Source organism: Populus nigra, chromosome 5 (assembly GCF_951802175.1).
Source record: "Populus nigra chromosome 5, ddPopNigr1.1, whole genome shotgun sequence".
Taxonomy (NCBI): domain Eukaryota; kingdom Viridiplantae; phylum Streptophyta; class Magnoliopsida; order Malpighiales; family Salicaceae; genus Populus; species Populus nigra.
Window position 1 is genome coordinate 18801227 of NC_084856.1, and position 25020 is coordinate 18826246.

At 34.4% G+C, this 25020-nt stretch overlaps 4 protein-coding genes and 1 non-coding gene across 6 annotated transcripts; 2 read left to right on the forward strand and 3 right to left on the reverse strand.

Annotated features, from left to right (window-relative positions):
• Window positions 1–2923: 2923 nt before the first annotated feature.
• LOC133693547 (uncharacterized) lies at window positions 2924–5940 on the forward strand. The gene is made up of 5 exons (XM_062114779.1): window positions 2924–3094; window positions 3180–3253; window positions 4176–4299; window positions 4418–4732; window positions 5512–5940. The coding sequence occupies exons 1-5, from the start codon at window positions 2978–2980 to the stop codon at window positions 5782–5784; spliced, it is 903 nt and encodes a 300-aa protein (XP_061970763.1). The 5' UTR covers window positions 2924–2977; the 3' UTR covers window positions 5785–5940.
• A 1703-nt stretch (window positions 5941–7643) lies between these two features.
• LOC133695089 (annexin D2-like) lies at window positions 7644–10217 on the reverse strand. The gene is made up of 5 exons (XM_062116890.1): window positions 9982–10217; window positions 9192–9337; window positions 8809–9027; window positions 8367–8579; window positions 7644–8125 (listed from the first exon to the last, which is right to left on the reverse strand). Exons 1-5 carry the CDS (start codon window positions 10055–10057, stop codon window positions 7829–7831), a joined length of 951 nt encoding a protein of 316 aa, XP_061972874.1. The 5' UTR covers window positions 10058–10217; the 3' UTR covers window positions 7644–7828.
• Window positions 10218–12379: 2162 nt separating this feature from the next.
• Window positions 12380–12452, reverse strand: TRNAR-ACG (transfer RNA arginine (anticodon ACG)). Its single transcript has one exon. It is a non-coding gene; the product is annotated as a tRNA-Arg (tRNA).
• Window positions 12453–12503: 51 nt separating this feature from the next.
• LOC133693265 (uncharacterized) lies at window positions 12504–17002 on the forward strand. Of its 2 annotated transcripts, none has more exons than XM_062114448.1 (8): window positions 12504–12962; window positions 13923–14446; window positions 14545–14647; window positions 15105–15182; window positions 15255–15318; window positions 16082–16169; window positions 16258–16342; window positions 16490–17002. In XM_062114448.1, the coding sequence occupies exons 1-8, from the start codon at window positions 12834–12836 to the stop codon at window positions 16571–16573; spliced, it is 1155 nt and encodes a 384-aa protein (XP_061970432.1). In that variant the 5' UTR covers window positions 12504–12833; the 3' UTR covers window positions 16574–17002. The 2 variants fall into 2 exon arrangements, with proteins under 2 accessions (XP_061970432.1, XP_061970433.1); XM_062114449.1 differs by having other exon boundaries at window positions 12515–12962; window positions 14575–14647.
• Window positions 17003–18494: 1492 nt separating this feature from the next.
• On the reverse strand, window positions 18495–24643 carry LOC133695017 (asparagine synthetase [glutamine-hydrolyzing] 2). The gene is made up of 15 exons (XM_062116749.1): window positions 24444–24643; window positions 24226–24364; window positions 23904–23999; window positions 23385–23526; window positions 23025–23120; window positions 22410–22504; window positions 21527–21688; window positions 21012–21092; window positions 20709–20930; window positions 20440–20574; window positions 19906–19986; window positions 19715–19801; window positions 19371–19478; window positions 18919–19219; window positions 18495–18754 (listed from the first exon to the last, which is right to left on the reverse strand). The coding sequence occupies exons 1-14, from the start codon at window positions 24521–24523 to the stop codon at window positions 19031–19033; spliced, it is 1713 nt and encodes a 570-aa protein (XP_061972733.1). The 5' UTR covers window positions 24524–24643; the 3' UTR covers window positions 18495–18754; window positions 18919–19030.
• Between the last annotated feature and the right edge of the window lie 377 nt (window positions 24644–25020).

A 25020-nucleotide genomic window follows, 5' to 3' on the forward strand; every position in this document is an offset into this window, starting at 1 on the left:
CCACTAGTTAGCTGGTGTCAATATTTCTTTTTACTTGCTTTTCACGATTATTTGATTGGGCATGTGGAGATTTTGTCATGCATGGTAGTCGTGAATGTATGTATATGCATGATCAAGATATTGAAATTAAATTTATTGGACTCTTCAAAGAAGGGTTTGTTCTCCAAAACACTTGTGCTCTTGTAATTAACTATTTAATTATGGTCTGTTAATTTGTATTTATGTAAGTGCAAACTTTACAGCACCGGAACTGCTGTATGTTGTGATGCATAATTTCTGTGTGTATATTTGTATTTATAGCCTGCTTTGCGCCCCTCCAGGAAATGGGAAGTAAATGCGGAGCAGTACAGGAGGTGTATATATCTTAACTGAGAAACATCGACCAAGAAGATCAAAAGTGGTGGATATTTATAACTTCAAAACATTCAATAATCCATTCAGATATGAATATAACTTCAAAACATTCAATAATCCTAATAATTTCTGTTTGGTTCTGAAAGGAAGAACAGGAGAAGGGACAAGGCAAAAGGCCAAAGACCAGCTCGAAACGAAGAACAGCATTGATTGAACGAGACCGAGAAAATACAACTGACAACGTAAAGGCTTAATTTTTTTTTGTTTCTTGTTTTATTCTTTACTGGTGAGCGGTACACGCTACGCTGCGAGCTTTTTTTATTATTTTTATAAAAAAGTTGGGTTGTGACACTACCAAAACCTAAGATTATTTGGAGTTTATTTTGAATCTTGTAGGATCAATAACTCAGGGCTATTTTAGATTCTGCAGCATGCGAAATTCAAGAATAGTTAGGTCTTGGTGCAACTCAAGCATCATGTATGCACTGAGATGTGCCCAGCTCACAGGCAATCTCATACATGCCCCCATTAAACATTATAGTACTCCACAATAAAAACACTTACAATATCCACGCTAAAATACAGAATAGTATAATTCACTTACAGTATACAATAACTCACGCTATAGTAAAATATTAATCAATTTTAGTTATTGTTAATTTCACTTCAATAACTTTCTTTTTCTTTATCAATTCATATATTTCTCAATTCATTTTTATTAAGTTTAAACATTATCTTTTTATTTTTCAATTAAATCCATTTCCGATCCACCGAAAACATGAAATGATGACACGATGGACCCAAAGAATTGAATTGAATTGAAATGAAAGAAAGAGGGTCAAACACCAACAAACACCCACACCTTCTTCTTTGTTTAATATTATATGACGTTTCACAACAAGAGACCGTTGAGAACGGGTGATCAAGGGACCGATCAAGCAGGTGCGTTAATGCCGGAGGATCGTTGACAAAAGGATCCATGATCGAGTCCCTTGATCCAACGGTTCTCCTTGTTTGTCTCACCCAACTTCAGAAGAAATAGAGTTTTCCTGCTTAGAAAAACATTAATTGATGGTAAATTGGCAAGTCTCTTACATCTTGACTCTTACTACTAAGAGTTACGAGTGTTATTCTTTAAGGAAACATTTTCAACTCAAGCAAGATAAAAACCTATGCTCTCTTTTCTCCCCAAAATAGAAATGAATCAAATAACATGATGAAATCACGATTACAACCACCAGAATTAGTCATAGATGTCGTTAGAAGGCAACGAAGCGGATAATACATACGAGGCACATGTCAGTAACTTTTTTTTTATTATTTGTACAAAATCAAAAATACTCTTAGAACTAAACATTAATAACAAACAAACTATGATGAAATTACAACCAAACTCCTGGAGTCAAGGTTAAAAAATTTAAATGGTAAGGATAATATAGTAATTATATTGTTCTATCAAATATGAAAATACAAAAACAATCTTATGCAAAAGGTATTAAATTATTTTATTCAATGGTTACATTAATAATTTTATTATACATTAAAAACATAATTACTAATATAATCCTGCATAATCTTCAAACAATATTTATATTATGGTGAAATTCACTTTGTCATTAAAGCGAAGACAAAAGATAAAATAATAATAGTGATATATATCTTGAGGCTTGCTAGAGGATATATATATATATATATATAAAATGAGTGAAGTAAGAAAGTTACGGAGATAAATAGTAAACACAATTATTGAAGTATATATAATAATCATGATAGTTTTTTTTTTTAAAAAAAACGACCTATAATGATATAATTATTATTATAGCGAAAGATTATTATTATTTAATTAAAACAAAATACCTTAATATTACTCCTCCAATAATAATGATTATAACGTTATTATATAACGGCAATGATCGTTTTATTACAAACAACTGGTTAATAACGATTTAATAACAATTAACTTGCAAAATTGAGTTTTTTTTATATTTTTATTATTGCATTCACAAATCACAGCAACGATAATCGTGATTATGAACGTATTTTATATCCATGAAAGACCATGATCCGACCTACAGACATCCTAAGTTGTAACGCTGCATCTTTAGTATTATAATAAAGATTATTTTTTGAAATGTTTTTTATTTAAAAATAATATATTTTTTAAAAAATTATATTTGATATTAGTGCAACAAAACAATATGATAAAAAAATAAAAAAAATTATTTAAAAAAACATTTTAAAAACACAAAAATAAAAATTCACGATATATTTTATAATTTTTTTATGTGCAATGAACAAGAAAAAAAGTAGCTTACAAATTATAAGGGAAAAAACACAATCGATTTAAGTTGAAAAAAATCTTTTTACCGTCAGCTGCTAGCAATTTGATTAAGGCATTGACTACACCAAATTGAGAATGAAAGGTTGAAATTGAAAAGTGATAAGAAATAGGTACTAAAGTGGAACATTTCAAAAACCTTAGGGATATATATTTACCTCTACAGAATTATGGATGACTTGAAAAAGAAATCAAATTTGAAATATGTCTCTTAAATATCTATCAGAACAGACACATGCACTCACTCTCACTGACAGTTCGTCAAAAGAGCTAAAATAAGAATAAATGGAGAGAAATGCAGCCGTGAGGAAACCACACACTTCCACCGCCGATCTGCTGACGTGGAAGGCGTCTCCTCCTTCTGCCACTCCTCCTTCCGCCTCTTCACACCGCCCTCACCAGGTACTACGTTACATCTTTTATTATTATTACATAAAATAGTCAATTTTTTCCTCTGTATCTGAATTTTTGATGCATTATTTCACAGCCGTCTGATAAAATCAGTAAAGTGCTGTTTGGAGGTCAGGTTTCTCAAGAAGAAGCAGAGAGTCTCATGAAGAAGTAAAGATTCCCCCTTTGTCCCCTTTGATTATATATATATTGTGTTTTAAGTTTTCTGTTTTATTAAATATAAAATGTTTTGTGAAAAATTGTTCTTTTTATTATTATTTCCCCCCTTTCTCTATTGGAATCGGATCATGGCTGCATTTTCTGTTATTTGGTTGTTAGTGACTATAATAAGCAATTAAATTGAAAGTTTTGAAGAAAGGAAAAAATTTGATTGATGGGTTTTGAAGAGTAACTTCGTTGATGAAATGGATTAGTTTCTTTTTGTAAAGATAGTTAATGTGATAACAGATATGGCAAGTGATTTAATTTTTTATAGATAAAACTTTTTGCTTTCTGTCTAAATAGAAAAAGAAAATGGTTGGTGGTGAACTTTTGTAGGAAGTTATAGTTAATTTCTTTGTGGGGGCTCATGAACGGCTCAGATCATATGCATCCCTACACTTAGGTATGGTGGTTCTTCAATATGATATGGAGCCCTTATCAGTTTATGATCAAGTTGTTAGATACTTGAATATGGAACTCCTCGTTGTTAAAACTAATCAACTTTTGAGTTTAGGCGATTCTTCAGTGCAAACAATTTGATAGTTTTACTTGTTTTAATTGAATCCTACTAAGTACTTCGATGATTGATTTCACTTGTGCATTTGCAATTTATCTAAATTGATTGGCATGGTCTTATTATTCTAGAAAGGTAGATCGGTCTGTTCTTTGGCAGACGATTTAGTTTTGACTTTCAAGCAAACTAACACCCGCCTTAACATACAGCACAACAATATTTTTCGTGCTCCTAATGGGTTTCTAACTTAGCAACCTTCAAACTTTGCATACAATGGTTATTTCATAAATCAATATCAGTTTTTCATGTGTGCTTTCTCTGAGCATATCTGAATCATTCCCTTCATGTTTTTTGTAGAAAGCCATGTTCAGGATATAAATTAAATGAGATGAGTGGCAGTAGCATATTTAATGGTCAAGATGGTGAATCTGAATCTGGTGGTGCTAATCCTAATAACAGAACCACAGTGCGTGTTTATCAGGTACTTATTTGGTGATCTTTATTAAGAAAGTTCATTATCACCATTTGTAATCACTTGTGTAGCAAAGATCAATATTGATGGCTATTTCCTTTTTGCTTTGCAATTATTGGATTTTCAGCAAGCAGTGACTGGAATGAGCCAAATATCATTTAGTGCTGACGAGAGTATCTCCCTTAAGAAGCCTACCTCTATCCCAGAAGTGGCAAAGCAGCGTGAGTTAAGTGGGACAATGCAAAATGATGCGGACATGAAGAGCAAAAGGCAAATATCAAATGCTAAATTCAAGGAGATTAGTGGGCATGACATTTTTTCCCCTCCTGATGAAATTGTTCCCCGGTCACTGGCTGTTGCACACTCCTTGGAAACTAAAGAAAACAAAGACATCGGGGAACCTGCACCTCGAAACATTCACACATCTATCAAAGTTTCAAATGTGAGTCTCTGCATCATGTGTTGGATAAAAAAATTTCTTGTCTTTGTTTGTTTATGGGTTGATATTCTATTTCTAGTAGGAAGGTACAGTTAGTGTCATGTTGTTGCGTTCTACATACCTTTATGGGGTCTTTGAGCCAAATGTTGAGTTATGAAGTGGTCATTACCATCAGTGAGGTCCATCTATAGAAATAGTGACTTGATAGAAGCCTCCCTACCATGTGTTGATTTACATCGAACTAGTAAAATGCAAAATGTCAATACAAGCGCAGCTCAGTTCTCTCATGATTGTTAAATGCTGCAAGAGTTTCCCACCATGACTAGGTATGTTACCTTATCATGCATCGTTTTAAGTGGTCTTATATCATAGAAGATTTCCGATGTTTGTCATTTCTAGAGTTTTTATTCTGGCACGGAATCTATTGGATGCTAAGTTGCTCTATGTTTTATCCTTTCTTATCTCCTGTCTGCATTTTTGTTTTCTGTTGACCAATGAAACATGAATATAGTTCTTTTTTATACTCCGTAAATATGAATATATTCATCTCAATAGTCCAATCATCTGCAAGCATCATGTTGGAAGGCACGTGTGCTTCTTAAATCTAATCCTAATGACTAGGGTCCCATATCTGTGGTTGTTTTATTGGCAAGTGCAAAAGTCAACTTTGGTTTCCTTGATGCATGTGCTTGTTGAAACTATCCTGACTTCTCTGTGGATATGCGGTGATCTTTGGTTTTAGCTAATTAATCCCCATTGAATTTTGGCCGTAACTTCTATAGCCTGCTGGAGCTCAGAGTAATATCCTGTTTGGTGAAGAACCAGTCATGAAGACAGCAAAGAAAATACACGACCAGAAGTTTCATGAGCTGACCGGCAATGATATTTTCAAGGGAGATGTTCCTCCTGGATCTGCTGAAAAACCACTAAGCACGGCAAAACTGAAAGAAATGAGTGGCAGTGACATCTTTGCTGATGGAAAAGCAGCATCCAGAGATTATCTTGGTGGTGTCCGCAAGCCCCCTGGCGGTGAGAGCAGCATTGCGTTAGTATAATAGTGCACCAATCAAGCTGCATGATGAGAGGATTCTTATCCCTATATGAGTGCTTTGTTCTGACTGATGACGTGCCTTTTAGGGTAATGAATCAGTGTAATATAGTTTTTAACCTTAGATGGCCGATTGAGTGCTTTCAATCTTCTTCTGTCTCAACTGTGTGCTTTCAATCTTCCTCTGTCTCAACTTTGTGCTGCGTCAAGACTACTCGTATGCCAAAAATCCCAAATAAAAATGAAGCTCGCATCCAAATTATAATCGTAGCTGAAGAAGACAATCCCTTACTGATGGCACTGTCAACAAATATAGCCGAGTAAATGTTCCATTGAAGCCTCTTTCATAGACTCGATCTATATGAATCAAAACAGTTGTACTAGCCCACCTGCACTTCGTCACGGGCCGGTGGGTTTTCTTGGTTCCAGAGATTACAAGAGAACTTTTCTTACTTCTCCTTTTTTAATAATAATTAGAAACTTTCTTTAAAATTAGTATATAGTAAATCTATTTTGGTTTATCGACGATTCTAGATTTATGGGTTTGTGAACATCATAGTTAAGAAAATCATACCAGCTCATTGGCTCAACCTAGAACCCGGTGGAAATAGGCAAAAACCTAAATTGATTTTAAATTTAGAAAAAACCCGGTTAAAAATTACTTAAAAAAAAAACTATGTTATTTTGATTTTAAAAAAAATAAAAGTTAATCTGAATTAAACTAAATTAATACAAAAAAAACTGTTATTTTGAATTTTTAAAAAATAAAAACTAATCTGAATTAAACTAACACGATCACTCGAGCCGTAATTTAAATTAAATTTAAAATCTATTATTTATATTTATAATAGTTGTTTTGACAACTATTTTTTTCCATGAAATTTAGATGAAAATACATGGAGTATGATTCGGGCAAAAATAGCAAGAAATTCCATTCATGTGCTTAATTTTATTTTAGTAACACAAAATCAACGAGTAATTTTATAATATTCAGAATATAATTAGTGGCGTAATATTAATTATTTTATCGATCAAATAGAAATTTACAAGAAGAAGACAGAAATCTTCAGTGAAAATATTTTTATAATTTTTTTATGGATGGTATATAATTTTTTTGATATATATAAAAATTGTTTTTTTGATATATAATTTTTTTTCTTAGCTTTTTTGTTAAGATTTTATTGTTTTCAATTTCATCTTTCAATCAAAGTTAATATTTTATTTTTCAATTTAGCCATCATTTTTTGATTTTTTTTCTTTTTAATTTAACCCTCCAATCTATTTTTTTTATGCTCTCTAAGTTATTTTTATTTTGATTTTCACCATTAATCTTTTAATTATAATTTTGTGTGATTGATTTTTTTTTTTTATCCTTTAATATTTGATTTGTTAGAAATTAAACATTATAATTTTTTTATTTGTGATGTTTACTTTTCATGACACGATTCACGAATTTTAAAAGTTGATAAGGTTAGAAATCTTTTTTTATTATTATTATTTTTATATGATTTTATCATTTTATATTATTATTTTAAAAAAATAATTTACTGCTTATCTTTAATTTTTTTTTCTATTTATTTATCTTCATCTTGTAATTTCTATCTTTTTATCTTCATCTCATGGTTTAAACCATGAATTTTATAAGTCTTTTTTTAATAAAAAGTTTTTTTAAAAATGTTTTGTATTGTGTTTAATTTTATAGGTTTTTATTTTATTTTATATAAGATAAACTTTATTTTATAATAATATTTCTAGCATACATATTTATATTTCTATTATCTTTTATTGATTTCAATAAATCATCGAGTATACACGGATTAAATAGGTAGTGACATATAGAAAGCAAACAGTCAACACTCACCAAGATATGAAACTCCAACCTGGTCCATTTCAAAGATTTATTAAGCCAGCAGAACATTTCACGGAGATACTCAAAATAAGCAAATACAAAGAAGTAAAGATGATAGCTCACGTCGGGAAGATTGTGTCCAGCAAAAGCAACACAAACAACATTCATACAAAGCACAACTCTTCCGCATCCACAAGAAATGTCAAGCGTCTCCATGGCCAATCAAGGCAAGAAGCATTCGCTCATAATCTCCAGAAGCCTCTCCAGCAATGTCATGATCAAGAGTAACACTATTTCGGCGATGGTATTCCTCCTTAATACGTTCCATGTCAACCTCTGCCCTGGTGGTTACAACTCTAGTAAGAGCCCATTCATCTGTCCCTATCTTCTTGATGGCCAGCCGCAGAAGCTTCTCAAAGTATTTTTCAGGGTAGGTCAAGCACTTAATTGTTGCTCTCAGTAATTTAAGGAACTCGTTATCGGCATCTTCCTTCAAGTTCTGCAACCAGATTTGCCATTGTCAGTTCAAAGTGAAGCAAATTTCTAGAATACATTTAGAAAATTTATTACTTTAAGAGCTAGATAAAAACCTTGGCTTGTTATATTCAGTACTTCATTGCAAATTTGTTATTTTTATTTGCCCCTTGAATAAACATTGAAATCATAATTGACTAACTCGAATTCTGCATTGAGAATGGTTACAAAGAATAACTGATAGAAGTCACATTAGATCACAATACCTTGTTGATGGCATTTCCAAATGCATTGTTGTAGTGATTAAGTGTTGCATTAAGCTGTGCCTTACTTCTTGTAGTCAGAATCCTGATGATTTCATCATCACTGTAAGCTTTGTCTGAGATCTTCTCATGAAGTATCTTAGCCTCTGATTTTGCCAACATCGTGTTCACCTCTTCTCCCTCGTATCGGAATGCACTTACAAGGGGAACCAACAGCTGCTCATAACAATTATAAACACAGAACTAAGCGATTCAGAATTGATATCGCTAATGAGGTACCATAAGTCTAAGAGGAGATCAATCAAAACTCAAGATTTATGTAAAAAGTACATTTGGATTCTAAGGCAAGAAAAATGAATTACTCATACAGATTTGATTCAAACTAGCACAACTGACATGAGCTAAAATCTCCCTGACAGAACGCTTACGAGGTTCAAGTCATTACCTTGCGGAAGTCTCCAGTTGTGTGATATGCAACATCTTCCTCAAGAGATTTCTTATAACGAGCATGGTATGCTTGCCTCGCCTTAAAAAGGTCATGTGAGGACCTAGTACAAGCTATTTCCATTAAAACCCAGTTGCTTGAAGTGAACCTCTTTGTGGCTTCATTGGCCAAATATGCATCACGCTCAGCAAGATCCAGTGTCCATAGCAATACGACCCTCTGCTTGAACAAAATTTGAGAAAAAAATATATTAGCAATCTCAATGTCAATGCAATACTTTTCCATTGTTGCCACAAAAGAGAGAAGGGCCTGCCATCAAATTAATTTTGCTAGAGAGGAAGTATCGCACTAATTAAAACTAACATAAGATGCACGAGACTGACCTCGAAGTCACTAGACAGTTCCTTGTCCAAATCTTTAAGGAGATCTTGCCCATAAGCTTCAGCATAAACCTGTCGGATTAAGTTGCGTTGTGCAGCATTCCTATGAGCCAAGATGGAGATAATCAATCCCTCATTTGTACCCCATCCTGCAAACCAAAAAAGAAGAACGTTAGTACCAATACATTTAGTACAAGAAGAGGACAATACATGAAAGAAAAAATGGATAAAGAACTGTTTTTTATGTCCTAATTACAACATCAACATCAAATAATTTGCAAAGATTCCATTATCTTATACGACGATTGGTCGGTTCTCAACATCAACATCAACATCAAGAAAGTAGCTAGAAATATAATAAAGACAAATAATTTACCAGGCACGATTAATGTTATTCCACAGAAAATAATCTAGCTGTCATTTCTGCAGATCAAACTCAAGAACTTAAAATGGAGATCAGTATAGAGATCAAACACTGAACAACATATACCACTCATTTCATGACTCAAAAAGTCAATCTAATCCTTTCTTCAAAAAAAAAAAAACGAATCGAAATCTAAATTTTCAGCCACAGATTACCAAATTATGTAACAAAGAATGTTAGTTTACATTATGATCTGCATCTTATGGCCCAACAAAGAAAGACAAAATAAACAAAAAGAAAGGATTGATCCATCATGCAAGCAAAATAACTAAGTGCGGAATTCGGATCGGAACATAAGAACCAACATGATCAAACACAAAGCATTAAAAAGAGTGATGAGTCTTTAAAGAAGAATTATAAAGGGGAGACCTTTAAAAGCTTTATTAAGCTGCTCAGCATCCTCATAAGGAGGAGGAACAGAAGCAGGAACTTTAAGGGACGCCATTGTTTTCACTCTTCACTCTGTTTTCACTCTCTGTTTTGTTGTTTGCCAAGAATCGGAAACGATGGCTGATATTAAGATCTCCGAACTTGTTTTATAGCGCATGAAAAGGAAAGAAAATTAAATAAAAGTTATTTCATTGCCAAAAATGTGATTGTGTAAAAAAATCATCGAAATTCCCGCTCGTCATTATCTAGCTTTTCATTATTTTACCAGCGACAAAGACAATAATGAATTTGGTCACGTCATGATGATATTAGCTGGAGTAGTGCTGTTATCAAGGAAAAAATGTAAAACCGATTTGTCAATTTCACCCCAGACTACAAATGCTTTCAATTCCATCCTAATCCATCCCCAGCCACAGACAAGCTTTCAATTTCATCCTAAAATTCATCATCTCTTACGAGATGTTGCCCTTTCCTCCTCTGTGATGTACTGTATTTGGATGAGCAAATGCAACTAGATCAAACTCAATGGAGAGATAACTTGAAGAGAGGAGGGATTAGACATATGGTTACGGAACAAACTAAATTTTTATTTTTTTCTATCTTGCTTCATACTTGTAATGGACACCATTATAAGTGAGATTAAAATCAAAATTATCTCTTCAAGTAGCATTCCACTTTGTCTAATTCCATATGCCTAAAACTATCTTGATATTAGTTAATAAAAATTATTAGCCTGCCAAGTTTATCCAATAAAAAGTTAATTTTAAATTTTCAAAAACTCTCTAACAAACATCACTATTCATTTTTATATGGGTGAATTTAGATCTTGGAAAAAAATTTGAGACTTTGAAATTATTTTCGTTGCAATTTGGATTGTTCAATGGATGTTTTAGACCCCATTTAATATTATGGTTTAATAGTGTTTTTTTAAAAAATTTAAATTTTTTTAACTTTAAATTAATTTTTTGTGTTTTTTAATTGCTTATATATTTTTAAATAAAAAAGATTTTGAAAAATAACCTTCATTGCTTCTTCAAACATACCCTTGATTTAATGATAATGACAATTGCATGCCATATTAAATTATGAAAAGATTTAATTTAGAATGAAGTTGGAATTTTTTTGGTTTTAGAATTGAATTGAGAAAAATAACACACATACATTCTTAAAGGTTATTAAACTTGTATTGCATGTATAGTTGTAAATCCCGAATCATCTTAGTAGGTTGATTTATTATTCGATTGACTTGAAATTTTAATTGACCTATATTAAAGTAAAATAAAAAACTTGATTGACCTGGTAACCCAGTTAAAACATAACCCTTAATTTACTAACTTTATTTTGAAAAACAATGGTGTAAAACAATATTGTTTTATATATATATATATATATATATATATAAGTGATTCTCTTGTTACTCAAATATTTCCTCATCCTTGACATGTAAACTAATGATATATTAATATAGCTTCTTGCTTGAATTTAATTTTAAATTAAATTATTTAAGAATTGATTAGCGTATGATCTGATTGACTCACGAGTTAATCTATAATCTAACTTACTTGAAGAAAATTCAATTTAATTATTAAAAAATAAATCAAAACAACTTTATTTTAATTTATTTTTTAAATAATAAATTTTAAATTAACAACATTAATTCCTGCTTTTTTAAACGGAAAAAAAGCAAGCGCACATGGCTATGTTATCCATCGTTGGATTGCTATCGAGTAGGTGTACTGAATTTGTCGATTCGAGTCTGTGGAGCCAGCCTGCCTTCTCATTCACATGGTTGGACGGTGGGGGCGCGAAAAACGTACTCGTTGATGCCTGACTCGGCTACTCGTTCTCGACGTTTTCTTTTGTTTATTTTATTTTTTTCTTAATTTCTCTTTGTAAGTCAAAGTGTTATTCTTTTCATCAAATCCGTGTTCGCATCGATATAAAAAAACTATTTAATACTAAGATTGAGACTATCTGTGTAGTTTAATGATATTTTTAAGGTTTATACTATCAGATATTATCAGATCAGATCCAAGTAAATCAACTCTTGGAAGCTAGCTGTAAAAACGTTGGAACAAATCGAGACCAAACAGACCTAACCCAGAAACAATCTCTGGGAGCTTGACTGCAAGTTTCTAACCCACCGAAAGAAAAATCGACAACACTCAACATCATCAGCAGTCAAGTTCTGTCTAATCTCATCGTTAATTTCGAAACTGTAAAAAACTGGTTTAGATATTCACGGTAATAAAAAAAAAAAAGTTATCTCGAATCTTTGCTCATTAGATAATAGATGTCCATGAGCAGCTAGACATAAGAAGGTTCTAACCAGACAGCATTCTTTAAAATAATTTTGAGGAAAGGGAAAATGAGAGGACGACTCCACTGGGGATCGAACCCAGAATCTCTGGTTCCGTAGACCAGCGCCTTATCCATTGGGCCATGGAGTCCTCTTGTTGATGTCGAACGTGATACCCTTTATAAATACACAATGCCCAAAAGCGAAGTCCCACGTCATCAGTTATCATCACCATTTTTTTAGCAAGACAAGACTTTGAACACGCTCTTCTCCCTTCCACCTCCTTCCTTAGCAAGAAATCCCTCCTGCCTGCTTCTATGTATAGATAGAGAAAAAATAAGGCCTTTTCTACGTGCATCTGTTGCTGAACCCCCAAAGGAAAGAAAAGTTGGGGATGCCATTGTCATGAGAATATAAAAGGAATAATATGTAAACAGAATCTCCTTTAGCATTATTTGTCAAGCATTTAGTCTCTCTTTTTTTGTGTGGTGGAAATCCATTCTACCCATTTTGTTGTTAAAAAAAAAAAAGCATGGGAAAACAGCAAAAGTCGTTAAGGAGCAAATCAGTCCACTTTGTGTCTGATCTCACCACTGTCATCCTTAACCCTATCTCTGATAAACCCTCCAAGCATTCGACTCCTCGTCCTCGTCCACTTCCTGTAAGCCCATCTCTGTTCTTCTCTCTTATTTTTTTTCTTTTTTCATGTTTTGGTTTTAAAGTTTGAGACTTATGATCAATTGTTGTCTTATATATATATATATATAAGGCAACTTGATTGTATATATATAATTGGTTCAATACCCACTTCTAAATTTATGATAGGCTGGAAGATTTAGTTTGTTTTTGTTATTGGGACTTTGGCATTTGATCTTGTAAATCTTACTTTTTGTTTCTTTTGTGAGTTATTTTTGCCATCAAATTGAGGTTTGGTTAATAATTTTCAAGAATTACTGTAACTGAAATATTTTTTACTAGGATTTTGAGAAAGGAAAGCTCAATGCATTTTACTATCGGGGTTTAACTTAAAGGGTTTATGAAATTATCAGTATGTGTTCTTCTTGGTTTTTTAGTTAACAGAAGAGAAAAGGAACTCCCTTGGAAAGTAAAAGTAAGTTTTTTTTTAACCAAGACTGAATTGAGTTCAACGATGGATAGTTGATAATCTTAACAGTGAATAGTTGATAATCTTACCAAAGTAGATGTTTTTTCTTTACTGCGTTCAGCAGCTTAATTTAACGATGACAAGTTCCAACTCTATGTTGTAATCATTTGCCTATAGAGGTTGGATGGATATTTGGTTGTTACTGTGATTGGACTGTTCTAGCTATAATTTTGACCGTGGAAGCTCATTGTGTTTCTCTAATGTGGTTTCTCATGGGATTTAGGAGAATCAAATTCTGTTTCTTCTTGCTTGTTTTAGCTAACAGAGCAGAAATGGAACTTCACTGAATATTAAAAGGGTGACTGATGTTAGAAACCATGACTAAAATGAACCTGATGATAGATAGCTGACATGCTTTAAGTCATATCCGAATAGGTATTTGATAACATAGCAATGTTATATTTAGACTCTAAAACGGTTTGCGAAGTTGTAATTATTTGCTTTCTGTTTTGGTAGGAAGATGCCAGTGAGTCAAAAACGAGTCAGCTAGAGTCCATTACTGAAGAGGAGACAGGGCATTTAGCTGAAGAGCCTGATACTTCATCATTCACCGCATTCCTATTCTCTTTGTTAACGTCCTCAGAGTCTGGAAATAATGCAAAATTGGATAAGCAAAATGATAATTCAGATCAAATGGATGACCAGTTATCTGGGAATGTAGCAAAAGAGAGTGGCACAAAAAAGGGATTGCTTTCAAGGGCCAAGCATTCTCTTGGAGCTATTTACCAAGCTACTAGAATAGACAGATATCAAAGTCAAGAACACAAGGAAAATTCAGACTTGAAAATTGCTGATGATAATGATGGTGATGCAGTTGAGATAAAAAGTATGCTGAAACAGAACATGAAAGAGCCTGTTGCTTTGGGAGATATTTCAGGCAATTCTGAACCTTCATTGCTTCTTTCAGAGAAAGCAAGGAGCACCCTTTATGTATCTCTTCCAGCACTTGTCCAAGGGAGAAAATGGTTATTGCTGTACAGGTATAAGAGTACGGATTTTTTAAAAAATTAACTTTTGGATTTTCAATTATATATAGTAATGCTATTGATAGCCAAGTAATAAAACAGTAGTCCTTCATTGGCTTTCTCTTTCCCTGGAGTTCTTGCAGTACATGGAGGCATGGGATATCGCTTTCAACCTTGTATAGAAGGAGCATGCTTTGGCCTGGACCTTGTCTGCTGGTAATGCCCATTTATTTTGGGCTAAGGGCAATTCTTTTTGTATGTATTAGATTTGTCTCCTGGAGGCTATTTTGCAAGTGGAAAACTGTGATTCCCACACACAGACACTCAAAAAAAAACACACATATATTTGAATCATTGTCAAAATTGAACTCTCATACATTATATGGGTGTAATGTATTCTACTATTACATTGCGCACATAATTCTCATTATAAAATAACAGAAAAAATTTCAATGATTACAAAGGAATTTTCTCTCTAGATACTTCTCCCGTGAGCATAGTAACCAAGAAGATGTGGTGAATCTGTTTTACCTTATGGCTGGTGTTTATTCGGAAGTTGAATGGCTAGATCCATCCCGGTGACTATGATCTTTGCACAAAAGTTACCTGCCATGCATGTGGGCTTTCGATCTGGAGTTGCTCCACGTATCTCACCATGCTAATTTTCTCCCAGGCTGTTGGAGATCGCAAAGGGGCAGTATTTGGTGGCCTGGTTGAAGCTCCCCTGAGGCCAACCAACAAGAAATATCAGGTAGATACAAAATTATTAATTCATATAGATAGTAATTTCTTTTGTGTTGTGCTGACCTTCAAGTTTGAACAGGGATCAAATAGTACATTTGTTTTTACAAATACACCTGGCCATCCTGTCATATTCCGTCCCACAGGTATCTCTTTCTCAGCTTTTTAGGCAACAACTCTTGATTATAATTAACGTTTTTACTGTTGGAAGCATATGGCTTGTTTTGTTCATGTGTCAAAGCGTTATTCCTTTGCTTATGGATGTTGTTTGGACGTCCATGTTCAAATATGTCCTGTGGGAATGGGTTAAAAAAATGTTAATCAAAATGATGTTCCCCTGGAATTACAAGAAACTTGGGAGCAGCTTAGACATAATTGTTATGATTTCTTATTCTGTCGGTGCATTTTGCTTTCCTAAACAAAGTTTGTGTTACAGAATTTGTAACTGAGGATAAAAACTGCATTATGTACAGTGCATTTCACGTTCATTGACTTTTAGATTAAGTAATCGCAGCGCACAGCTGCAAGCAAATGCTACATACTTATTGCTATTAACTTGGTATATCTGCGATTCTGCGTGGCCATGAGAACAGTGAACTCATTAATTGCAACATAAAATGTGCTGGTCCTTCTACGCAAGGACTTTGACATGCTAAAACCCTTTTGTTCCAAAATGTTGTTCTCGTGGTATTTTTCTCTGGAAGCTTTGAAATGCTCGGAGATATAATTTTCTGGAACTTATGCCTGAAATATGAATTTCAATCGCAAGATCATGTCAAATTGCATGATGCATGGCCATTTCAGAAAGGTGTTTTCTTGAAACCCTACTGGGCTTCAGTTTAACATCTATTCAAACCTATTTATTTTTCACTAAAACCAATCTGTGCACTAACAGCTATGTTAAAGCAGGTGCTAATCGTTATTTCACTTTGTGCTCCACCGACTTTCTTGCAATTGGTGGAGGTGGCCACTTTGCACTCTACTTGGACAGTGATCTGTAAGCCCTGCCTTTGCTTCTCTGTTATTTATGTATTTATTCTGCAATATATACAGGATCTAATTTTTTTTGTTGGTTCCATGCAAAGATTAAATGGATCAAGTTCGGTCTCAGAAACATACGGGAACCCTTGCCTTGCACATTCTGAAGACTTTGAAGTCAAGGAAGTTGAGGTATGCATGGAGCCTCTCCCTTTCTCCTTCTCTTTCTCGCACACAGCACACAATCTACTGTGGTTCACCAACTCCACAGGGTCAAATGCCTTTTAAGTTGGTTACAGGATAACTGACAGAAGTCACTGTCTTTTCCTTTCCTTGAAGCTATGGGGCTTTGTACATGGTTCAAAGTATGAGGAAATACTTGCTTTAAGCAGAACCGAGGCTCCTGGGATTTGTCGGTTTTGAATGTTAAAGAACAGGACAGGGCTCAATTCACTATGACATGGATCAAGTGATTCCTTTGATACTACTGAATGATGCTGAATGCCAATCTGTTGTATATATCATATGGAAGTGGGTACATGTGAAGATGGCATTTACTATCAACCTTTGTACATAGATGTTCAACCTTTAGACGAGGAGTGTTTTTGTATGATATTACTAGCCAATTTTGGATGGAAGCTGGATTTGACAGTAATGCCGGTTGATCATATGACAAGAAGAATGCACATGCTGCCGTTCACATTCATACTCAATGATATTGCCAAGAGCTTTATGTTTAATTGCTTAACGAGTTCATGAGGTATATGACCTCCTTTTGTTGCCTGTACTCTTATTTTCCTGTCTCAGCAACTCTCTATATATATATCAGAGTATATTTGTGATTGCATAGCACGATGACTCTTAGCACTCTCAGGACAATGTGCCCAAGCAAAAAAGGCTGCAAAGATGATGACCTGACCCTTCAACTAAATAGCTTTATTTTTTAAAATATTTTTCGATTCTACTACGAACTCTTATGAACAAACATCATAGCAAAACTTTCCTGGGTAGAAATGAAAAATCAACTTTTGCCTGCATGCAACCTGCCAAGGTGGAAGTCTTGGCTCGTTCATGCGCAAGTAACACGGAGGAGCCTCTCACGCATCAAGCAGCGGAAAAAAGTTTCTGATTGTGCTTGGCAAATTAAACATGAAAAAACACGAACTCCCTTGGCGTTAAAAAGAGAAGGTTTCCGATTTGAAGTAACATTTTGGAGCATTGCATTTTGTTGCATATGACCAGCTAAAGCACGCCTTTCTAAATTCTAAGGGCAAATTTCTTATTGCTACTGATCCTTACCGAGTGGTTAATGGAATGCTGAATCTGTTCCTTTGATTGATGGCTAAAGGTTCAAGCCGGCTAATTTCGATTCGGTTATTTTAGAATAAAAACAGGGTTTCTTTTAGTTTGACTCGATTTTTTTCGGTTTTAGGCTCATAAAATCAAAACTAAACCGGTCGGTTTTTTAAAAATTATAATTGATTTTTTTCACGATTCGATTTTTTAATTATTTTATTTTCTGATTTTTTCAATTTAATCAGTTTTTTAGTTTTTTTACTCACTCCTAATATTTGATAGAAGTGAGAACTCTCTTATATTCAAATAATTATTTTTATAGGGAGAAAAGAAAGAATGATATTTTATATAGATAGACTTTAAAATTATATATATTAAAAATATCAAGAATGAAAAGATTATGAACCTAAAGTTTGAAGAATTCATGAAATATTTATAATTTATAAATCTTGTTTTTTTATGGACCGGCTTGAGAATAATTTTATTTAGATAATATTAATAAAAAATAAATATCACTTGCATAATCATTAATAAAAAATTAAAATATAATAGTCACATTAAATATGGCATGAATTAATGGATTTAGCAAGGGCATTTATTATACAAGACCCAATGGCTCGCTCGCTCACTCGCTAATACATGAGCATTTTTTTTTTCTTGTTGCCTTCACAGAACTTCCGTCTTCAAGTCATCACGTAGCAGAACAACACCAACATTAATTGATTCCAATTTAAGATCAATGCCTAGTGTACCCTCTTCAAATTTTATCAAATTCACCTGCCATCACTTCATTAAAACCATACATACAGGCAATGCCATCACTCACTTGAAGCACGCTCCAGTACTTAAGCAAGAGTTTCATTGATAATATTACTAATCTTACGAGTATTTCTTGATTTTTTTTGGGAAAAAAAATAATGCCTCTAATTAGTAATTTCTTTTAATCGCCCAGACAAAAATACTGGGAATACCCATCCGTATTGCAGTTGGGAACATGAAAGATGGGGGAGTGATGCTCGTATAAGATACTGAAAAGGCAACAGGAAACTCATTTAAGGTCATAGGATATGGACTAATAAAGGTGCCAAATGATAGATAAATTTGTTATCCTTCTTCGAATGCACAATACTCACTAGCACAACAAACCTAGGAAAACACAGGAGAGGGGCACAGATCACGAGAAGGACTACGTACCCTAACTAAAGCGAACGAAAACAACCATTGATTCAAGTATGAACAGACAGCTAGCTATTCAACATCTGATGATGTAAATTCCTCGATCTTCCGCACAAGCTTTCGATGCAGAATCTGTGACAAAATCAGAAGATGCATGTCATGTAATATCATGGAGGAATGCAGCATAAATTAGCGCACCACTTGATTGTGTAGGGCTTTACCAAAGGAAAGAATATAATGAAAAAAGAGAAAGGACTAGTTTGGCATAATATCATCCCGCTCAAGAAACCAAGTACCTTCCTCCCATGGTCACCAGCAGCTTCCCCCACAAATACGTGCCAAACAAAACCGCTGCAGTGTCTTCAATCAAGCAACTGTTGCAGTTTTCTCCAGCGTGCCTTGTGGTTTCTAGGGGGACCCATTATTCTGACTGGCAGCCTTGGTGTCTACTGTTTCCTCGTACGCAGCTTCATGGACACCTAGGGCAGCACGACCAGAAGGGTCAAGATTTTTTGACCACGCGGCATCCCATTCCACTGCTTTTGCAGTACTGCATGCCACACTTGGACCTCCAGGAACTGTTGACCTTGCGGAATTCTGTTCAAAAATGGAAATTAGTTAACAATAGTGCAACGGTTAAACAAAGGGTTCTTATAGGCAGCAGCCAAGTAAATGAATCCTGCTCCTTTATATTGCAGAGAAACCTTGGAGAATAAAACTCAGATACTAGAAAAGAATAACATTGCACCTTAGGAAAGAATTTCTCAAAGATGGTTCTGTAGTAATATGCCTCTTTGGTTGTAGGAGTATTTTCTGGGTAAATGAAGCTTGCATTCATCAACATTGCATCTGTGACCTGCCCAGTTATAACAGAGGCTAGAAGTTGTTCATATCCTGCTAAGGCATTAAATGAAGAATTCACAGCAGCAAAAGTTTGAATCTACAACTAGATTTCTCTTAGAAAATAAAACAAAGAAATCAATGGAATCATAAATTACAAGAAAAGCATCCATTTCCGGGGTTGTCTTCAACAAAACTGGCTGACATGTAGAATCCAAAACAAAAGCCCCTAACAATTCGAAGTATACATACTTGTTTGTTTGCATGATCCTTCAAACCATCAATCCAACTGTACCCAACTCCATCACTGAACTGTTCCTTCTGCCTGTACAATATGTGCTAAACCAAGTGGAAAAAGAAATATTTCAAAAAATAAATCTCATGATGAGGGACTGAGAAGCAAAAGCTAACTAGAATTTTTTTATAAAAAAAAGAAGAAAAACCTTTGGCAGATATGGATTCTTCTCATCATCAAAAGCATTACGTAAGACCCACTTCTCAATCCTTCCCAGATCAGGCCTGATCTGCAAGGATGAAAGCAAATAATTAGATTCTAATCTTATATAATTAGTAATTTTCATCAGCAATCTTATCCCAACAGAAATCAGCAGACAAGACCTACATAGCATTAAAATGTGCCTAAAGGCCCTAAACAACTACTGCAATTCCATGTTATGTAGCAGGTGACAACATTGAAAATAACCAAATGCAGGGAAGCATGCCTCATATTTGAAACTACACAATCTATGGCTCATTGAACAGTCAAATACAGAACAATAGCAGGAGAAAGAAGCAAATACAGCAGATCTGCATATGAAGTGTTAAACATGAAAGAGATCAGTTATCATCTTTTGTTCAGCAATTTCCTCATGCAGTGCTGGAATATGTTTGCTTCAGTTACTTTTCTCTGTGAGGGGTCACATATACTTGTATCAAATAATGAAACAGGGAGCGTAAAGCAGGGGAAAAGCCTTTACCATTTTCCACTCAGGGTCTATGCTCATTGCAATGTTGATGAATTCTTTATCCAAAAAGGGAACACGAGCCTCAACACCCCATGCTGAAGTCGATTTGTTGGCCCTCAAGCAGTCATAAAGATGAAGAGCTTTAATCTGAAAAATTATAACAATCAGAACTGCGAAAAATACTGCATGCAGTGAGATATGTTCAATCAAAATAACATTGGCGTGCAGCATAGTTTATTGATTCCTAGTTCCATTCCTCATCAAAAAGAAAAAAATAATACCTTTCGACATGTCTCTTGGTGAAACTCCTCCTTGTTAGGTGCCTTGTGGAAATACAGGTAACCTCCAAAGATTTCATCTGAACCTTCCCCGGAAATAACCATTTTCACTCCTAAAGATTTTATTTTCCGTGACATAAGAAACATTGGAGTGCTGGCTCTAACAGTGGTCACATCATATGTTTCAATATGATAGATGACTTCCTCAAGAGCATCAATCCCTTCCTGATTTAGCAACAACACTTAAGTACTGGAAATGCACAGCATAGATTCTCTCTTTGTTTTAGAATTAAAAGCAGTGCTTACCTGTACAGTGAAGTAAAATTCATGGTGGCGAGTTCGGAGATAATCTGCTACCTCCCTTGCAGCTTTCAAATCAGGGGAACCCTAAATAGCAAAAAAAGTAGAAGCATGTGCATGAATGAGGAAAGCACTATTGTACGCACCAGTGACCAATTCAATTTCTTTTGACATTACTTCACAAGCATCTTGTAGAGAGGCCAGATAATAATGTCAATATCAATGCCTTTATTATGTGGATACTGAATAGTTAATCATCACATGCCAAGGGAATGACAACAAGGTAGCGTGGAAAGGTCATCACAATTACAGTTTAAAACCACAGATAATTCTTACCACTAATCCCTTTAGAAGCATGACATGCATTAAAAACCATGTTGGAAATGGATCTTTTGAATACTTTACATTCTTTAGTCCTCAACTAATGCAATATGTTAGTCAAAATCATTATAGAACCTTCAGAGGCCAAACAGTCCAAATATTAAAAAAGAGCAAAACATGTTTATTTAGCAGCAAGGCACCTTCAAACCAATACAGAAGGTATGCAATTGTGATCCCCACTGTTGAGCAGCTTCTGAGTCAGCCAAATGGCGAGAGGCCACAGCAGCAACAAGTGATGAGTCCAGTCCTCCAGACAGAAGCACACCAAAAGGTACGTCTGTCATAAGTCTCTTGACTACAGCCTACATGAAGATGGTCAGAAAAATAAAGTGTACATAGTTAGAACCGTAGGATTAAAAGGGAAATAAAGAGAATCCAAAACTACGCCCCTAAACTTCCAGATCTTAACAATGTTCAGTCTCTTCAAAAACAAGTCTTGGAAAAAGAGAAAGAAGAAAGATAATAAAACCTATAGTGACAATCTAAAGAGCCTAGATCATAATAGCCCACTAGTTCAATGATAGGAAATAACATGAACTGAACTGTTGCTGTGGTGCAAGGTCGCACAGATAGTGCCTGCCTATAGTGTGAAAAGTACTTGCAGCAGTTAAATTGACTGCTTGCTTATGCCTAATGTTTCTCACTAGACACTTGTTTAGAATAAATATAAAGTTCCTCAAGTATAATTATGTTTGGGTTATATAGAGATAACAATGCAAAGTGTATACATAAAAAAATCACTGTTCGGCTTTGGCATCAATGAGGCAGATCAAAAAAGGAAGACAAAACAAAACTACCAACCGCTCATTCTACAAATAACAGCAAAACAACTGCATGCTGTAAGATGAAAGGTTAGAGATTTTATACAAGAATAACTCACAACTTAGGAAAATATTAAAACAGAAAGACAAATAGATAGAAAAGGAGATGTTTTCACAGACAATCATTACTATTCAGTAAAGTTTGATATAACAAAGATATTGCATAGACTAAACAAGCATATAGGGAGAGTCCAGAACATACCTTCTCAAAGGCCTTCCGCAAAGCTAGGGGATCATATGGGGATGAGGGTATTTGTTCTGAAAACCATGGTGGGTTGTACCACCTTCTAAGCGCTCCTGCAGGCATGCGAGGAAAACAACATAGTGACCTTAAAAGCATGAATTTGAACAATCTGCATAAGGATACAAGAAACTGACAAAAAACACAATTAGAAAGAAATTACTCCTTTAACCCTACAAACCATTGCAAATCCAAAATGGCCGCATCTTGCACATACATACAAACTTCCTCTCAAGCTTTTTTCTTTCCCCCTTTCTGGAAGTGGCTGGTAAGTAAAGCAGGGATTTGTATAGAAAAGAGAGGGATTGCTCCCCATGTCATAGGACTAATAATCTTTTCACTGAACCTCTATCCTCCCATATGTTAGGGTAACTAAATCTATTATTAATAAAATCTGTGCAAAGTTTAAACAATATGAACCAAAAAAATTCTAGCACTGGTAAATGAAATCACAGGAAGAATAAAACAGATATAAGGTTGATAAGTAAAGACCATGCTACGGGTGATCATTTGCAATCAATCTTTAATTTAAATGAAAGCACGCATCCATCATTCACAGCATAAACAAATGGAAACCTTGTTTGCTTGAATATATATGCCCCGGCAAGAAAGACATGAATCGTTCACAATCATCACTCAATGCTTTCATTTCTGAAGCAAACCATACAGATCCTGAAAAGAATTGGTGCTTGGTTAATACAGAAGCTGGCATTTCTTTTATATAGGGAAAAAAATACAACATGAAAATGCAACCTCAAAACATCAACTTTGGAAAACTTGGGTGGGTGATATTCAAATTCACCCAGAAAGGGGTGATGAAGTGAAGCTGATATGGAGCAATCATTACCATAGAATATTAAGAAAGAACATCTTCCAAGTGTCTTTTAGTACTATATAGCAGATATGAAGCAAATACACCAATTCAATCTGACGTACCATCAAGACCCCAACCGATATAAAGTGGGGTAATACCAATAGCATCCCGAGCTGCAATAAAACTTTTGTCACGAGTATCAAGAAGGACAAATGAGAACATGCCGTCCAACATGTCCACAAAATTTTCTCCATGTTCTTCGTACTGGAAAAAAACAAACAGCAAAATTATGTCAAACAACTTGAAAAAAGAAATGCAAAAAATGAGTTATTTAAAGGCTAAAGCTAGTAGACTCCAATTTACATGCTACAGCTCAGGAAAAGGAAAGCACATCTCGCATCCTGGTAAATTTACTCAAGTTGCATGCTAGGGATAGCATGCAGCAAGATCCGAACCATGACGAGAAAAAATACATTCAACTCAAGAAGCAAACAATGTGACTGACTTTTCCGATGAGCATATAATGTAGCTTATTCGTGACTTGTGTTTATGTCATTTGTATAGCCTTAGAGCTTCATCATCATATACATGATAAAAATACAGGCAAATGGTAATATGTCTATAAAATCTAGATCACTTACAAGATGAGCAATGACTTCACAGTCACTACCAGTTCGGAAAGTATGAGACTTCAACTGCGCCCGCAATTCCTTGTGGTTATATATCTCTCCATTAACCTGAACCGAACATTAAAAAAAAACCATCAAGGATTCCATTTTCAAATAGCCTTCATTTGAATCGAGAAATTATTCAGTCAAGAAAATAAAATAAAATGTAAAAAAAAAACTATCGACCCAGTTGTTAAATGCACGAATGCAAACGAAATTTGACAAGAAAACCACAGATGAAATGGGCATGAAAAAAATAAAGAGAGAGAGATAGAGAGGAAAAGAGGCAACATACGGTGACAACAACAGTCTTGTCTTGATTGTAAAGAGGCTGGTCTCCAGAAGCAGGGTCTACAATAGCCAAACGTTGGTGAGCTAGGTAACAATCTCCATGGCAATGTAATCCACTCCAATCTGGTCCTCTATGCTTCAACCTGGAAAAAAGAAAAAAGAGGATTTCAATCTTTTTTGTTTTCATTTTTTGAATGAGAGATTTGATTTGATTTGATTTACCGGCGAGATAATTCAATGACACGGGAACGTTTCGCTTGAGAATTGTCGGCGCAACCTAAAACAGCGAGGATGCCGCACATGATGGAGGATTGGATTGGCGGCTGCTCTTTGCTTGGTCTGGTCTGGAAGTCTGTGACTCTGCAGGGGCGAAAAGAAGAGCGGAAGCACTGGAGGCTGCTTGCTGTATAGGATGGCTTTATAGGAGCCCCTTGAACTGCGGCCTTTGATTCTCTCTTTTTTAACATATATTTCAAAAGATTCCCCTTTTTTTCCTTTCCTATTTTTACTGCGGAGTGTGTAGAATTTTAGACAAAATACTTAATAGTTTTAATCTTTTGCTCAAATGATTAGAGAGCCTGTTTAGATTTATTTTTTAAAGTATTTATTTAAAAATATATTTTTTTATTTTTTAAAATTTATTTTTAACATCAATATAAAAAAAAATTCTAAAACATCAAAAATTAATTTAAAATTCAAAAAAATTCAAAAATGCTTTTGCAATTTTGCAATGAAAAAACAAAAATGGTGCAAGAGTTTCTCATGGTTCATAGGTGTAACTTGTATAAAATATCATCAA

Bases quoted from the DNA above. Each gene is read 5' to 3' on its own strand.
- LOC133695089 (XM_062116890.1), bottom strand. From the start codon at position 10,057: ATGGCGTCCCTTAAAGTTCCTGCTTCTGTTCCTCCTCCTTATGAGGAT. The intron at 9,338-9,981 runs GTCTCCCCTTTA...TTTGGTTTGCAG, and splicing joins GCTTAATAAAGCTTTTAAAG to GATGGGGTACAAATGAGGGA. The intron at 8,126-8,366 runs GTATTGTGATCT...ATCTGGTTGCAG, and splicing joins TTGGAAATGCCATCAACAAG to AACTTGAAGGAAGATGCCGA.
- LOC133693547 (XM_062114779.1), top strand. From the start codon at position 2,978: ATGGAGAGAAATGCAGCCGTGAGGAAACCACACACTTCCACCGCCGAT. The intron at 3,095-3,179 runs GTACTACGTTAC...ATTATTTCACAG, and splicing joins CTTCACACCGCCCTCACCAG to CCGTCTGATAAAATCAGTAA. The intron at 4,300-4,417 runs GTACTTATTTGG...TTGGATTTTCAG, and splicing joins CCACAGTGCGTGTTTATCAG to CAAGCAGTGACTGGAATGAG.
- LOC133695017 (XM_062116749.1), bottom strand. From the start codon at position 24,523: ATGTGCGGCATCCTCGCTGTTTTAGGTTGCGCCGACAATTCTCAAGCG. The intron at 23,121-23,384 runs GTACGTCAGATT...AATTCTTTTCAG, and splicing joins TATCGGTTGGGGTCTTGATG to GATCTGTATGGTTTGCTTCA. The intron at 21,689-22,409 runs GTATGTTCTGGA...ATCTTCATGTAG, and splicing joins TGCGGAAGGCCTTTGAGAAG to GCTGTAGTCAAGAGACTTAT.
- LOC133693265 (XM_062114448.1), top strand. From the start codon at position 12,834: ATGGGAAAACAGCAAAAGTCGTTAAGGAGCAAATCAGTCCACTTTGTG. The intron at 15,183-15,254 runs GTAGATACAAAA...AAGTTTGAACAG, and splicing joins CAACCAACAAGAAATATCAG to GGATCAAATAGTACATTTGT. The intron at 16,343-16,489 runs GTATGCATGGAG...CTTTCCTTGAAG, and splicing joins TTGAAGTCAAGGAAGTTGAG to CTATGGGGCTTTGTACATGG.